This window comes from Podarcis gaigeae, assembly GCF_964106915.1.
Source record: "Podarcis gaigeae genome assembly, chromosome: 10".
In the NCBI taxonomy this organism is placed as follows: Eukaryota; Metazoa; Chordata; class Lepidosauria; order Squamata; family Lacertidae; genus Podarcis; species Podarcis gaigeae.
The window spans coordinates 27,507,644-27,524,190 of record NC_139686.1 but is presented as its reverse complement, the minus strand read 5'-3'; the positions used below and the strand labels follow the sequence as shown (position 1 = coordinate 27,524,190).

Here is a 16,547-nt window from a genome sequence, read left to right as displayed (position 1 = left end):
GAGGGTTTGTTTTAGGCTAGTGAAAGCTATGTAGTGATCAAGTTCCACATTAGGAAAGGAAGCAGTGTGCTCCCATAAAGGTCTACAGCTTTCCATTTAATGGCAAGGCACATGAACTGTTGCGGATCCAGCCTTTCCGTTCTTCTCCTTACAGTGGCAGATTAAGCACTTGTTGACTAGCACTTCTGAGGTGCTCTGGATAATTCACATTGGTGGTATCCAACTAAGTCATAGCTGGAATAGACCCACTGAAATCAGTAACTTAAGTTTGTCATGACTTGAAGCCCATTGACTTATGTGATCTACTCTGAGTTAAATCATACAATAAACTAAAATTAAGCTTCACCACTTAGTACAGTATTTCTAGAATCATGTTCCATTTCAAGAGTGTGGCAATCATAGTTTTGCCTCTTTTTACTCAATACTGAGGCAAGGTTAATCTTTTGTAGCTAATATTAATGAATTAATTTCTTCTCTAGGTTGACTACAAAGCTGATGAGTGGCTGATGAAGAACATGGATCCCCTTAATGACAACATTGCTACTCTGCTACACCAGTCCTCTGATAAATTTGTTTCTGAACTGTGGAAAGATGGTATGTAACCAGATTTCTTGCATATTTTTCTTAGAGTGCTTATCCAATATCTTCAAGCACTTTATATATAGGGGCTTTCTACTCCCTTAAAATGTCAGTGATCAGTGTGATCCAAAACTTGTGTATGCTTTACTCTGAATACTATCCTCCTCCTGTTCCTGAACTGAGGAGAGATTGGAAAAGGGTCAAACTGTCAGGGACAGGCAGCATTCCAGAATAACATTCAAACCGATGTTCCTTGTACTCTACCGCATCCAAATATGGGATGTAATGAGATGAAACCAAACATTGCCTCTAAGGATTTCTTTGCTTATTCCAGTGCCATTAGGTATCTTGCACTCTGGATTATCTGCTTTGACTCTCACTGTTACTATCTCTTTTCTTGGGTTTTTCTTTGACGTCTCTGTTGCAGAGATGCAGAACGTTCAGAGAGCCTATTTCTATCAACACTTTCCTATTCTTCATCTAGAACCAGGTGACTGAGAAACCCCGGGTGTCGTGTCGTGTGTGATTCCTTCTAGAGCCATGCAAGAAATGCTTCCAATAAATCTTATCTGCCCCTTTGCCATTCCTGCTTGTCTGTCTCATTCAGTCCCTCTGCTTTTTTGCTAGTAGACCCTCTTGGGCTTGGAAAAATAACTGATCTTGTTAACAAGGTGTGATCACACAGGCACAGCAACACAAAATACATGGATGGTACTGCTTTAGTGATTCATACAAATAACTATCTAAAATTACTGTATAAATTAGTTTATTGCTAGTGGTGCCATATGGAGTGATGACCATATGTGGCTCTAACCTGAATATTTTTGTGTATGAGGAGCAGTAATTAGGTTCTCCAGTGGCTAAAGTTAGAACTTATTAATGTTACTGATCCAAAGGATGCAGCTAATCACCCTGGATGAAGTTTCTGTTCAGAGAAATTACATATTTTGCTGCCTCAGTACAGATTGCTGATGCTTAGCCATCAACTTTAAGAGAAGTTGCCAGTGAATACTTTTCTTAAGATTCCATTCAGTAACACAACTTGTTTCTATACCAGTCTTGACTCTACTGTTGTTGGTTTTTTTGAGGGGGGTGAGGCATCATAATTTTAAGCACAAGTACATTATCCCTTAGCAGTGATCTTGTCTTTCAGTCTCTAATGCAGTCCTCTTTTTTGACGTATTAAAGGTCTTCCTTTGAGTCTTTTCTTATTTTTTTAGGGGAGAAAGAGCTTTTGACAGCCACATGCTCATTGAGCTATGTGAAGCAGTGGCTGGCTTGAGTGCACAATTCAGTGGTTTGGTGGATTGCATTTTTTAAAAACCTGATCTATCCCATTAGGCTCATTCTGATGATTAGAATGACTAATTTTGGTTGAACTATCTTTTGTCCATTGTAGTAATATTAAGAGAGGGGTTTAATCATCTTACATAATTTATTTCTTTTATGGCACAGGGCGAACTGGTAAATAAAAGAATTGAACAAAAGGCTTAGTTGCTTTTAGCACTGAGGGACAGTTGCTGTGACATGCTAATACTAAACTGCCTCCTTGTGTCCAGTGAGACAAGTTGTTCCAGCTAAAACACACGCACATTATAACATGGCACACTGGGCAGTGATTTCATAAATTCTATCATTTATGACCCATGGGATATACCAGGGAGAAACTCCTTATCAGAGTGAGGAGAAATGAATCTTGTTAATATATTTAGCTTACAGATGTTGTCTGATACTAAAAATGGATTTTTAAATCACATCTGATTCTCTACACCAGGTCTGATCAAATATTTTAAATTTTACAGCAGGAACCCTGTAAAAAATTCCCAAGTGCAGTCTTGGCTTGACTGTTGACTGCTATAACTTTGTCTTACATAATTCCATTACTTGAATTGGTTGCATTCATTGGAAAATATTGAGTCTGTAGGGGCTAGCATTGTGAGAAGTGATTTTCCTTTTTGGTTACATCAAGCATGAGAGAGAATATTTTGTCTAAATCAAACTCATTGTGCCAGTTCTACTTTACTCCTAGACCTTGGCATAAAATTGCAGTTTAAAATCTCTCAGGCATGAGATGGATCTTAGTTTTAATAGTTGGCTGCTTTCTTCCCTCCTTGTTTTTGCCCAATACAAATGATGAATTGGTCCTCCACATCTGTAGAGGAGTGAAGCAAATGAATCCTGCAAACTCCTTTTATCCTTGTTGTATCCAGATATGTTAGGCATTCTCTCACCAAAGCTGTTTAGGGGAAAATATTAACAATCTGGTGTCTTTCCTCTAGTTGATCGCATAGTTGGGCTGGATCAGGTGGCTGGCATGTCAGACACAGCATTGCCTGGGGCCTTTAAGACCAGGAAGGGCATGTTCCGAACAGTAGGACAGCTGTACAAGGAGCAACTGGCCAAGCTGATGGCTACCCTGAGGAACACCAACCCCAACTTTGTCCGTTGCATCATCCCCAACCATGAGAAGAAGGTAATGCATATAAAAAGAAGCATTGTACTATGCTCACATATCAAAAGTGACTTGAAGATTAATATAGATTGCCACTCTTGCCTGTATTAGGGGTAGGGGATAATGAGGAAAAAAACAGCTGTATCCCTGCCTTTGTATGTGGCTGCTTTAGCTTGGATTTTTTCTTGTTGTTAATCCTTTGCGAGATATGCTGTGTTTACTCACTATATGACTATTAGAAGGCACCTTTTCATTGCACTTGGAAAGATCTTTGCAAACCTAATAAGAAATAATTTCATTTACTTAGTACTAAAATAGTGAAGTATTTAATTATGCCCTAACTTTCCATTTTAAAGAACATCCTTAGTGACTTGCAGTGGGAGTAGGGGTTGAGAAACAAACTCCCCCCCCCCCATAAAAAAATACAGGAACAGTGTTTGTTGTTCGCTGGCTGGCTTACAATAAACAAAACATACAGCCTGGAATCCAACACTGCATGTGTAGCCTTCTTGCACAATAGGACAAGACAACTTGCAACATGGGGGGGAAATAGCTGCAACATAACGAAAGTAATCGTAATGAATAAATAAGATTTCGAAAATACACAACCAAACTAAACAATTTCCACACAAACCTCAAGATCTAAAATATACAAAAACCCATCAGCAACAACCCATCGCCAAACAAACAACACCCCAGCCCAAGAGTCTGTTAAGTCGCCTCAGCTTTTGTAGGCTGGAGTTATTCAAGGCCCCAACCTTCCAGGCCAGATGGGAAAAGGCCTGCAAGGCATGTTGAAGGATGATTGTGACTAGGACTTCTCTTGGAGGGGTGCAATATAAGCTGCTAGAAAGGCTCCTGTTGACTACCACCAGGGAATCCACATGCATCTGCCTCATGTCCTATAATAAGAACGTGTCTTTCCTTCACAGGCTGGAAAACTGGATCCACATCTAGTTCTGGATCAGCTTCGTTGCAATGGAGTACTGGAGGGAATCCGTATCTGCAGGCAAGGCTTTCCCAACAGAGTTGTCTTCCAGGAGTTCAGACAAAGGTAAAACTGAGGCATTGGCTTTACTCTGCATGGTATTGAATGCATTCTGTGAAGTGCTCGTAGGTTGTCAGAGGACTCTGCATGTAGTTAGTAAAGAGAATTGTCTTGCCAGCTAGCAGTCTATTCTTCATAGGCGGCCTTTTAAAGACCCGGTCAGCCTCAAGCAGTGTCAGAGGCCCACTTAGTAGTTATATGGTGTTAGCAGGCCAGGGGCTTGCTTTGAGGACCACTTTCGCAACTCTTTTAGTCTGTGTTATCAGGTAACACCCCAGAGAGATCTTCAGTTGCATTGCTGCTAAGTGTGTTGAGACTTGACTGGGTACCGTTCTTGACAATAGTGGTTGTTACGTTGAGTTTACATGTGCTTCATAAAAAACTAGCCAAATATTCAAACAAATATGAGCTAGTGATATAATGGTACCATTTTTCCTTTTAGATATGAGATCCTGACTCCAAATGCCATTCCCAAAGGGTTCATGGATGGAAAGCAAGCCTGTGTTCTGATGGTAAGTCCTCTGCTCCTGTTGCTGATAACGTAAGAAGGGATTAGGGGAGCAATATACAATCCATTAGGTAGATGTTTCAATAATTCATATTTAGTGTTCTTATCAAAAGTGTGCTTCTATTGATGACCTGCTGGACCTTGGCTTATCACTAATGAATCATTACTGTGGAGCAGTGTTCTTAAGTTGTTGCAATTTCAAGATGGAACTGGCATGCATCTGAATTCCACATTACCTCCTGATGGGTTTTTCATTCATAAGGAGGAGTATGTTTCAGGGCATGCTCTTCAACAATCACTGGTGGCAGCAGCTCCTAAACCACATACATTTTAAAGATGCACTTACAGTGCAATCATAACCATGCCGTGTCAGGAGCAAGTCCTGTTGAATTACGTGGGCATTACTCCCTGGTAGTAGGAATTAGGATTACAGCCTTGGATTACTCTTTGTATGAGCATCTCAGCAGGAAAGCTCAGGTCTCTTTTATTTTCTTCAGTGGCATTAAGTCACCATGGAACAGTTATTGTGTGAAGAAATACACCGCAATGCATTCTCTTTATTAGTCAATGATAAATATTTTCTTCTCATTGCCATTTAGATCAAAGCCTTGGAGCTGGATCCAAACCTTTACCGAATTGGACAGAGCAAAGTGTTTTTCCGAGCAGGTGTCCTTGCCCACCTTGAAGAAGAAAGAGATTTGAAAATCACAGATGTCATTATTGGGTTCCAAGCGTGTTGTAGAGGCTACTTGGCTAGAAAGTATGTTGAAAGTAATGTATAATCCTTCTTGTTAGCTAACATCTGCATCCAGTTGGCAATAAATTACTGGCATTCTGAATTCTAGATAACTTTGAAAAACACCATTTGGCCTAGGCTCATGATTTTCTAACAATTCAGGAAAGCTTGAGAGATTACTTCCAAGGTACACACAAGATGGAATATCTAAATTCCAGGATGCTGAGCTTTCTGAAGTTCCCTCTTTTACTGCAAAGCTTACATTTGAATCAAAGTAAAATGTTACCACACTCTTAAGAATGAATTGGCTCTGGAACTTTCATCACAATTTGTACAAATACAAGAATAAAGCATCAAAATTATATTATGAAAAAGTGCTGGTGGCATTTGTTCCACTATGTGGTATGAACCCAGCAGGACAGAAATAGATTGAGATGGAAATATGGAGTGACTGGTGACTGAGTCATCTCCCCCCCCCCCATCAAATGTTCACACAAATAGTGGTAAAAGACAAACAAAGCAAACATAATGTTTGAATGGAGAAGGCATGATATAGTGGGAAAAGCAAATGAAATATTTTAACATGGCTTTGTAAGTAGGTATCTAGCTTTTATCTGACCCTGTGCTTTCCCCACCTCTTCCCATTACAGGGCTTTTGCCAAGCGCCAACAGCAACTAACAGCAATGAAGGTACTCCAGAGGAATTGTGCTGCCTACTTGAAGCTTCGCAACTGGCAATGGTGGAGGTTGTTTACAAAGGTACTAATCAGAGGAAGGATTCAGTGATAGGAAGTTAGGCTTCAGAGCCAAACAAGAGCATGTAATCTTCTCCCTTAAAGGCACTGTCTCCAGTTCCATGTCCTGTATTGCATACTTAGGATTGGCCCTCCTTCCGATGGACTTTGTTGGCCATTGGGAGGGACACCAGGGCTCTGAAACTCTGTGCAAAGCAAGTGCTGATAAGCGTGGGTAACTTGTGCTCCAATTGATTCCCTGCAGGTGAAGCCTTTGCTGCAAGTGAGCAGGCAGGAGGAGGAGATGCTGGCCAAAGAAGAAGAGTTGGTCAAAGTCAAGGAAAGGCAGCTGGCTGCAGAAAACAGAGTGTCTGAAATGGAGAATCTCCAGTCACAGGTGAATAGATGGTTGTCCTTCATAAAAGTGGCTGATCAGCTCCTTGGTTACATATATATGCTTGAAAGTCATGCAGTCATCATAGCTGATCTTGAATAGTGTTTTGTAAGTGAATGGCTCTTTGAAGCATACTGCACATTGGGGCCACAAGCTAAAGAGATTGGGCACAGGCCCATGGAAGGATGCATATATGCTAATTTATATGTATAGCTGCCTCTGGACAAATTATAAGTGGGTGGCTTAAGGTTTCACCAGCATTGTGCTGTAAGCAAAGTTGTTATTATTTTTTAATAAGTTTAAAGAACAGGGTGGAAGGGGGCAGGAAATACAGGCCCTGGCACACAAAATGGGCCTTGGACCCTCTGGGCCATCCTGCTAACAATGTACAAAGGTGTAATCAGGTTTGAATCTGAACTTCATGTCTGATAGAGAAGGAATTGTATAAAGCTTTTAATTCAAAATGCAGTGTAGTGTAATATCCTGCACAGACTTCCACTTCTTTTTCAATGCACCATTGTGTGAATAAAATCCAGCAGGTTTTTTTAAAAATAGCTGATTCCACCTTTAGTAAAATAACAGAAGCCTCAGATTGACTTAAGAGATGTGTTTGTTTTGTGCAGCTCATGTCAGAGAAGATGCAGCTGCAAGAGCAGTTGCAAGCAGAAATTGAACTCTGTGCTGAGGCTGAAGAGATCAGAGCTCGCCTGCAAACAAAGAAACAGGAGCTAGAGGAGATCTGTCATGACTTGGAGGCAAGAGTGGAGGAAGAGGAGGAGCGGTGCCAGCATCTGCAAGCTGAGAAAAAGAAAATGCAGCAGAACATTCAGGTAATGGGCTATAATTTAACACTCAGCAGCTGTTAGAATCTTTGGTACATAGTGGTGTCTCAGTAGGAAGTGTAGAAAATGATGCTGCTTCAAGTAAACCCTGGGACCATGTTTGTTTGTTCATCTTATGACTAGCTGTTGATACGCATAGACCCATGTATGGCCTCGTGACCATTTTAAAAGTATGGTAAGCAGTCCAATGCTTATCTAGCTAATAAATGCATATATTCTCTTGTTCCTTGTACAGGAACTTGAAGAGCAATTGGAGGAAGAGGAAAGTGCCAGACAAAAGTTACAGCTGGAGAAAGTGACCACTGAAGCAAAATTGAAGAAGCTGGAGGAAGATCTGATAGTTTTTGAAGATCAGAACTGCAAACTGGCCAAGGTAAAGCAGAAACAGAGCTCCCATGTAGTGGGATGATAGGAGGAAGGAAATATAGACAGCATCCATGAGAACTGAGGTGCTCTTGGCATGTTGGTGCCACCTAACAGAGATTACTAAAGATACACTTTGCATGAAGGAGCTGATATTCTATCCACGTGCAATTTCATTGGCCTACTGGACAGATACCATCTTCATATCACTTTTCTGAAAGAGTCCATGCAACCTGGGATTTCCCCTCACCCCTGGCACTCCCAGCTTCATCTAGAGTTGCAGCTGAGTTTTTGTGAGCAAGCTATTAGGAAATCATAGCTGTGTCCAAATCGGAATGTTCTAATTTGGATAGAAAATAACATATTGTTGTACTGGTTCCAGTAAAATGATTTTTTAATTTAGCAAGTCTGTTCTTGAAGAACCCTATCAAAGGACTGGAAGAGTCAAAGTACTATTTTAATTCAGCCCCTGTGCTGAACAGCAGGACCACCCACACACCAGCCCTTTGCAAATTAATCAGATTTTTTTGCTGCAGTTTGCATGAGCCCAGGAATACATAGAATAATGTCTGAATAACTGTACCTTAGCTGAAAAAGCAAGGCAGAACTACTTAGTAGAAAAAATGGATCAACATTAGTGGTTGACAAGTACTCACAATTCCTTTAAAACTAGAGAGCATATAAGGAGCTGCCTCTTCCCCCAACCAGGGCATAGTTATCTAATCTTTGAAAATGGCCCAATTTGCACTCTTTAGTTTTCTTTTCATACCTACCTTAAGTAATGTTTTCTCTTGGTTTGCTGGAATGAAATTAACCTTAACATTGGTGTGGATAGAATGCTAAGGGTTATGATCTTTTCCCTCCATTCACGAGCTAGAAGGAAAGAAATTAGAAAAGGGGTGATCATGGCAAACCCAGATCTATTTTTGAACAAAACAAATTTTAAAAACTTGAATCTGCTTATTACATCAGTATGGCCTCACCATATGGCATCCTTGAGGTCTTCCTTTGGTGTTCATGAAACCTCTTGCTACCCTGCTTTCACTCGACCCTTGGTAATGAGGTGGTGAGGATGGTTACATTTTGTCCTGTGAAAAGTACATAGAGGAAGTAGGGGAAAGCATCACTCTTCCAACATAATATTTCATTTCTAAGTGCTTTTCAAGACTTATTTATTTTACCCAGCAAATATGTATGTGCGTGCTTTCTGACCCATGCCCTGTTGGAGGCGGCGGGGGGTGGGGGAGAGACCTGGGGAAGCAGAGACACCATGAGCAGCATATAAATCTTCATCATATAGTCAAGAGGTATCTAGTAATCTTCCTGGGGAAGTAGGTGAGCCAAACAGTTGAGCTCTCTTAAAAGTTCATTCCTGTGGCTGTTAGCGCAGTACAGGATTCCTGATCCAGACAAGCTGTATCTCTGTTCAAGCCTTCATTACAGTAGGTACCACACACATGGAGGAGTCAGTGGGAATGGCCAAGACTAGCCCTGCTCCTTCAACACTACCCCAGGCTCATGAGTACTGAATACCTAAATAGAACACAAACTAGATTGCAGCACTCCAGTGCTGAGTAAGAATTGGGCTATCAAATGCCCGCTTGCTTCAGAGAGAACATTAGGCTGTTTGCATCAAAACTAAACACTGCTATCTTTTAATAAAATGTGGAGCCTGAGTAGTATTGGTGGCTATTCCACTGTGTTTGGGTGATCTTCAACCCTTGTGACACTTCCAGGGTATTTGCTTTCTAATGAAAAAATCAAAAGCATTGCAAAGGGATGTTAAGGTATTCTCAACTGCCTGCAGGTATTCTCAACTGTTTCTTCAATACAACTCATACCTTGTTTCCCCCAGGAAAAGAAATTACTGGAAGAAAGGATTGCAGAATTCACCAGTAACTTAACTGAGGAAGAGGAGAAGTCAAAGAGTTTAGCTAAACTCAAGAACAAGCACGAGACTATGATTACAGAGCTGGAAGGTAGGGAAGGGCTTAAGAGAGTGTGGCTTTAATCAGCTTTTCCTCTATCAGCATCTCTCTCTGCACAGAGTGTTGTGCATTTCTGACCATGTTGGCTTTTAATGGGTTAATACCACTGGGTTTGTAGGACAGGTATTGATCAGTTTAATAGAACCATTCAGTGTATGGATGGCTGAAGGTTACACACTGCCAGCTTAGCTTTAGTTTGAACAAAAACAAACCTCTAAAACAGACCAATGGAGAAGAGCAGCTGGTTCCATTTCGCCTCCTGCTGTGGGAATATTTCTGCTCTTGTGTATTCGGTGATACTGGAAAACTGGGGTTTGTGCTGCTTCTACTACTGACTTTAAAAGATAAGTTTGTGGCATTGCTAATAAAGCTGGCATAAATGTCGTTGCTTAATTTGACTTTAAAAAAAAAAAAAGACTGAGGGCATTTTTAGCATTGTGCTCAGAATGCCTGTGGTGGTTTTCCACAGCTGGAAATAGTACTGTCTGCCTTAACTGAACAGTCTTATGGAGGGGATTGAATGAACACTGAGGAATTTGAAGGGCAATACCGTCAAACTCACTCTTTGACATGGGTACCTGAACTGGGAGCTGTTACTGTGGCCCATAATTGTTGACATGTTTGGATGCAGGTTCTGGCACTCTGGCTCTTCACATGAAGTACTACTTAGGGCTATAAGAGCCAAGATGAACCATTGACCCAGCTCTATTCTCTCCATCAGAACGGTTGCGCCGAGAAGAAAAGCAACGGCAAGAGTTGGAGAAGACCCGTAGGAAGCTAGAAGGAGACTCTACAGATCTTCATGACCAAATAGCTGAACTTCATGCTCAAATAGCAGAGCTCAAAATGCAGCTGGCAAAAAAAGAGGAAGAGCTGCAAGCAGCTTTAGCTAGGTAAGGCCTTGGTCATGGAATTAAATGTCTACGTGGAAATTAGGAAAAGCAATAAATTTTCCTTTGTGTTCTTTTAGCTATAATCCTGAGATTTCTCTAAATGGTTTTAGGAACGAATGGCCTCAGTTTAAGTGTCTAAGACTTTTAGCTGGTAACCCTGTTTCATGCAACTGCAAATGTTGTGTTGGTAGGAAATTAATTTTTAAATGGGATCTGTTGCAGAAATTCCTGGTCTACATGGCTTGATAAGATCAGGAGGCAGCAATAAAGTAAATAGTTGGCTTGTGCTGTGGACCATAGAAGTTCTGTGCCATAAATTAAGCTGTAGTCTCCCACTTCAACCTCTCCAACTTCCTATTGACCTTCTATTTTGTGTTGGAGGCTGAAACGAAACATTTCTAGTACAAGCCAACTATGGTTATAACAAGGCCAGAGCATTGGTGTGTTGTCAGGTTAGCATTCAACACTAACTTTTGTTGCAGTGCATCCCTAACCTGTTTCTGCATTCGCTGGGACTTACTTGCAACTTAAGTGTGTAGAATCGCAGCATTAGTAACTTTCCTGTAGATAAGATGGCTGTTTATGGTCATTGAAGCAGAAATCATTGGTGTAGTATGTCTCTGTCTTGTGTAGGGTGGAAGAGGAAGCTGCTCAGAAGAACATGGCTCTGAAGAAGATCCGTGAACTGGAGTCTCAGATAACAGAGTTGCAGGAAGACCTGGAGTCTGAGCGGGCTGCCAGGAACAAAGCAGAGAAACAGAAGCGGGATCTTGGTGAGGAGCTTGAGGCTCTCAAGACAGAACTAGAGGACACACTGGACTCGACTGCAGCACAGCAGGAACTCAGGTAATTGCAACGTTTGGTGTTTGATACTGCTCAGACCAATTCCACCTCTTCAAAATATAGAGGGGAATAGTGGGTTCAGCAAGCTTTACACTTCCAGTGGAACTTGTTCCAAAACTTATTCTTCCTATGCCATGTTGTTCCTTTCAATTTGTAGTTTAGTAGCTCCACAAATAAGTGCCAAGCTTCCAACTGCACCCTTGGAACACGTACAGTGGTGCCTCGCAAGACGAAAATAATCCGTTCCGCGAGTCTCTTCGTCTAGCGGTTTTTTCGTCTTGCGAAGCAACCCTATTAGCGGATTAGCGCTATTAGCGGCTTAGCGGCTATTAAAGGCTATTAGCGGCTTAGAAAAGGGGGGGGGGAGCGAAAAAAAATGCAAGACTCACAAGATGTTTTTGTCTTGCGAAGCAAACCCATAGGGAAATTTGTCTTGCGAAGCGCATCAAAAAACAGAAAACCCTTTCGTCTAGCGGGTTTTTCGTCTTGCGGGGCACCACTGTATTGCACTGCATTCTCAACTACTATCTAATAGAAATATATCTGGCTTTTTAAAAGGTCAAAACGTGAACAAGAAGTGACTATTCTAAAGAAGACTCTGGATGATGAGGCAAAGACCCATGAGGCACAGATTCAGGAGATGAGGCAGAAACACGCCCAGGCTGTGGAAGAACTGGCAGAGCAGTTGGAGCAGACTAAACGGGTGTGTGAGATGTTGAAAAGTTTTTAGTGTGCAACATATTGTGCTTTTACTATTTTTTGTTGGGAGCTGCCCAGAGATTTTTCCATTTTCCCAAGTGTGTAAAGCTGAAAGCGCTCAAATTAAATGCGCATAAGTTGCTAGTTACCTGTAATTTGAGAGAACAGTGTTGCTGAATTGTGCATATTCTTGCTTACCACCAATTTTTATGAAAACATTAGTATTAACTACCTAGAATCTTTTTAGTTTCCCTTTATTGCCATGAACATCCTAAGTGAGGATGAAGCTTTAATTCATAGCATCACCTGTACAGCTATGGAAACCTGCAGATTTATTGTTCAAATAGTGTTTGGGATGCTGAGCCCAAATTGCAAATCTGTCTTTTGCATCAGGACCACAATTTGGAATAATGGGCTATGAATTTGTTAGTGAAATCAAATTTTCTGCAAAGACCACACTAAAGCTTTCTGTTCCCGTCTCCTTCAGGTGAAAGTGAACCTTGAAAAGGCAAAGCAGGCACTAGAGAGTGAACGTGCTGAGCTGTCCAACGAGGTGAAAGTTCTTCTTCAAGCCAAAGGAGACTCTGAGCACAAGAGGAAGAGGGGTGAAACTCAACTTCAAGAGCTACAAGTGAAATTCACAGAAGGGGAGAGAGTACGAACTGAGCTGGCTGAGAGAGTTAACAAATTGCAGGTGAGCTTCCTGTGTTGGTTCCCTTTGCCCTCCTATTCATTGTGTTCCGGTTTTTAGCACAGACTTTAGAGGGGGAAGTGGGGAGAATTGGGTTGGGGCTGCAGTGCTGCTTTACTCCTCCTGAAGTTTTGACTCTTAGCTGTTCTAACATGATCTCTATTTATGTTGTTACTTTTCAGCCCCAGTAACTTGCATTAAACAATAAGCTCTTTTGGAGATAATGTGAATTAGTCCACTACCCCTTGATTAACTTTACACCAACTAGGGGACAGTAAGCTAATAGCTGAAGTGGTGGGTGGTAGTTCTCATGGGCATCAAGTGCCTAAAACTCCTGTTGTTTAGCCTTAACTAGTATGGAGTGATTTATGATGATGATGCAGTTTCTCTCCTGCTTTACAGAGGGGAAAACGGATAGTAAATTGAAACTCTTTATTAATGGGATTGGTTCAACTTTTCTAATTTTTCAGGTTGAGTTGGACAACGTCACTGGTCTTCTGAATCAATCTGACAGCAAGTCAATTAAACTGGCCAAAGATTTCTCTACGCTGGAGTCTCAGCTACAGGACACACAGGTGAGGCTTTAATAGGTGAAAAATCAGTTCGCTACGCCAAAATGTGGCAGGGGCGCAGGTGGCGCTGTGGTCTAAACCAGAGCTTAGGGCTTGTGAATCAGAAGGTTGGCGGTTCAAATCCCTGTGACGGGGTGAGCTCCCGTTGTTCGGTCCCAGCTCCTGCCTGCCTAGCAATTCGAAAGCAGATAAATAGGTATCGCTCCAGCGGGAAGGTAAACGGTGTTTCTGTGCGCTGCTCTGGTTTGCTTAGTCATGCTGGCCACATGACCCGGAAGCTGTCTGCGGACAAACGCCGGCTCCCTCGGCCTATAGAGCGAGATGAGCGCGCAACCCAAGTCGTCCGCGACTGGACCTAACGGTCAGGGGTACCTTTACCTTTACTCCAAAATGCAAACCTAATATATAAACCCGATTAATCATGACAGATCTGTTAGATTGACAGGAAAATACAGACTGCAGAACAGGGGATGGGGTCCCCACAAATACTGGTTGATATTTGGTAACCAAAATATGTGACGACCAGAATCATCTTCCTTCCCTAATGGGGATATATCTGTCACAATGAGCTAGAGTGTTGCTCTGAACAACTTCAGGCTTGGGAGGAGGCCTGTGGTTCCTCAAGGTCCATGTTTTGGAAGCACAGTGCAACTGGATGAGCTCCAACCCTCCTTCCAAGCTTGGAGCAGGGAATTGTACTTGCAATCAGGCTACATTTTGAACGTGTTCTGAGAACATCAGATGCACAGGAGAACTGCAGTCATGATCCCCTCTTCACCGTTCCAAGCTCAGGAACAGATTTTAGGGTTAACCATGCTTGTCAGATTCAGAGTAGTGGTGGTGCAGGTTTCTGCATATAATCTATAATCTATAATCTCTGAGGAGTTTGGCAATACTTTATATTAAGAGTAGTTAACTTTAGCTTCTTTTTGTAACTACAGTTGCAACACAGATCAAAGTCTAAAGCAATTTAGATATACCAGTGTTCATAATCTCCTTATAACAGCTTGTCTGTCATGCTCCTCCCCTCCAGATGCCTTGTGCGGCTACTGGAATGTGGGATTCCACTGGCAATTCATCCCAAGGGCCACATAACTTTGTGGGGGTATCTCCACTAGTCTACTAAACTACATTTTGTGGGTCACTCCAACTGATTTCTGGGGACAAATCAGCTTGCTCAGTGGTATTGAGCCATTGCTTAAGGTTTTCTCTGCTTCAGATGTGATATATATTTGGAAAATTTTACTGGACTTTTCATCATAAGAGACCAAATGTTTGTTGTGGTGGCTCTTGCAGGAGTTACTTCAGGAGGAAACTCGTCAGAAGCTGAGCCTCAGTACTAAGCTGAAACAGATGGAAGATGAGAAGAACAGCTTCAAAGAGCAACTAGAGGAAGAGGAGGAGGCAAAGAAGAACTTGGAAAAACAAATTTCTGTCCTTCAGCTTCAGGTACTCTAGAAGACATGAGGAAAGAATGTCCAAATGTAGCTTACAAGGCAGTAGTATGCCTTTTGAATGGCATGCTGGATTCTGCATGGGAAATATGAATTTGGTAGCCAAAACAAGCTCTTTTGAAAGTTGTTTTGTCTAATTAAATAGGAACTGCCTTTCTGATGCCTGATAGAGCTGTCCTAGAAACAGTCTAACCCTGGGAAATATTCCTGGAATTCAGTGGTCACATCCCACTGTTGCACCTTAGTCAGCAAGTGATGATGCTTTTGCTTTGGCAAGTCTCACCGTGGAACAGTCTCCCTAAAGATAGTTCATACCTTCAAAAAAAATTATAGGTTTCTTTTTGTGACCCACTGTTACTTGTAAGTTGCAAAATGGTGTTCAATCCCCACATCTTTTCTTTGCTTCCTTAAAAAATTAATTATTCCTTTTCCCCACCCGCTTACTTCTGTCACATAGACTGCAGAAATGAAGAAGAAAATGGATGATAGTGTGGTTTGTCTGGAGTCAGTGGAAGAAGCAAAGAAGAAGCTTCTGAAAGATTTGGAGGCCATGACCCAACGTTATGAGGAAAAGGCAGCTGCCTATGACAAGCTGGAAAAGACAAAGACCAGGCTTCAGCAGGAGCTGGATGATATTTCTGTGGATTTGGATCATCAGCGGCAGATAGTCTCCAACCTGGAGAAAAAACAAAAGAAGTTTGATCAGGTACACTTAGTTATAACTTTCAATAATGTCCTTCTCCTTCACTAGGATAGATTCTGGTGAAAAGGAGAAAGAAAAGTGTCATATTTTAGATGCACATTTTTTGTCCCATAGATGAAGGGCAATTGTGAACAGTTGTAAGCAGACATCAACTCTCCTCACTCTAGTTCCTGAATTTGACTTTTAACTGGTAATAGTCCCGAGTAATATCTGTCTGTTTTAGCTGGTTTTTAAGTGGAAGCCGACAAGTGCATTTGGCTTTAATCCTGGCACATATCTAGAATTGGTGGCTAAGTTTGGTACCCAGGTGACCTATCCTTGGTAGTCAAACCATTACAGATGGAACAAGTGGGGATAGCAAACCTTTCCTTTGGAAATCTCACAGTGCCATTGATTTCCCTTTTTCCAGCTCTTGGCGGAAGAGAAAACCATCTCTGCAAAATATGCTGAAGAGCGGGATCGTGCTGAGGCAGAAGCTCGTGAGAAGGAAACGAAAGCTCTCTCCTTGGCCAGAGCACTTGAGGAAGCAATTGAACAGAAAGCAGAGCTAGAGCGACTCAATAAGCAGTTCCGGACAGAGATGGAGGATCTGATGAGTTCAAAGGATGATGTTGGCAAGAGTGTAAGTTGATGGCATTCCTGTACAACAGGCTGTGGTAATAAGGATGTTTGCTAAGACATGTCCTAGGCAAGAAGAGGGCTTGCTAAAAGTGGCTTATTTTTCACTTGCAATAAGACATGAAAGCTAATGAGTTGGGTGCTAGCAGCATGCAATCTTTTGTAATGTCTAGGAAAGCAACAATGTCACCATTGACTTTTTCAGTTCATTATGCACAAAGTGCCGAATTATTACCCAATATGAAGGCACATAAACTAATAAAGCCTTTTTGCACAGGGAGATCATACAGGCTTTGAAAAGCTTTAGTATCTTGCATTTCTAAGTTACTCAGTGCATCTTCATTTCTAGAAGGATAAAGTTGTTGTCAGATTTCAGTGGAACTGTGGCGTATTTTGTGCAATATTGCCTAGCTGCTTTATCATAAACCCC

The 16,547-nt window shown here is 41.7% G+C and overlaps 1 protein-coding gene and 1 long non-coding RNA gene across 8 annotated transcripts in view; one reads left to right on the top strand and one right to left on the bottom strand.

The window, feature by feature from the left end:
* MYH9 (myosin heavy chain 9) overlaps nt 1–16,547 on the top strand; it is a 73,662-nt gene that overhangs the window by 49,804 nt on the left and 7,311 nt on the right. For all 7 annotated transcript variants that reach the window (XM_083699798.1, XM_083699797.1, XM_083699801.1 and 4 more), the window contains 18 exons: nt 480–594; nt 2,859–3,052; nt 3,964–4,085; nt 4,522–4,591; nt 5,187–5,347; nt 5,974–6,082; nt 6,323–6,454; nt 7,075–7,281; nt 7,529–7,666; nt 9,512–9,635; nt 10,366–10,537; nt 11,171–11,383; nt 11,939–12,083; nt 12,567–12,773; nt 13,241–13,345; nt 14,639–14,791; nt 15,254–15,502; nt 15,909–16,121. In XM_083699798.1, coding sequence (XP_083555924.1) covers nt 480–594; nt 2,859–3,052; nt 3,964–4,085; nt 4,522–4,591; nt 5,187–5,347; nt 5,974–6,082; nt 6,323–6,454; nt 7,075–7,281; nt 7,529–7,666; nt 9,512–9,635; nt 10,366–10,537; nt 11,171–11,383; nt 11,939–12,083; nt 12,567–12,773; nt 13,241–13,345; nt 14,639–14,791; nt 15,254–15,502; nt 15,909–16,121 — 2,829 coding nt within the window. The remainder of the gene's footprint in view (nt 1–479; nt 595–2,858; nt 3,053–3,963; nt 4,086–4,521; nt 4,592–5,186; nt 5,348–5,973; nt 6,083–6,322; nt 6,455–7,074; nt 7,282–7,528; nt 7,667–9,511; nt 9,636–10,365; nt 10,538–11,170; nt 11,384–11,938; nt 12,084–12,566; nt 12,774–13,240; nt 13,346–14,638; nt 14,792–15,253; nt 15,503–15,908; nt 16,122–16,547) is intronic.
* Nucleotides 604–11,186, bottom strand: LOC310826330. The gene is made up of 4 exons (XR_014555754.1): nt 11,058–11,186; nt 8,640–8,744; nt 3,183–3,310; nt 604–2,815 (listed from the first exon to the last, which is right to left on the bottom strand). It is a non-coding gene; the product is annotated as an uncharacterized lncRNA (long non-coding RNA).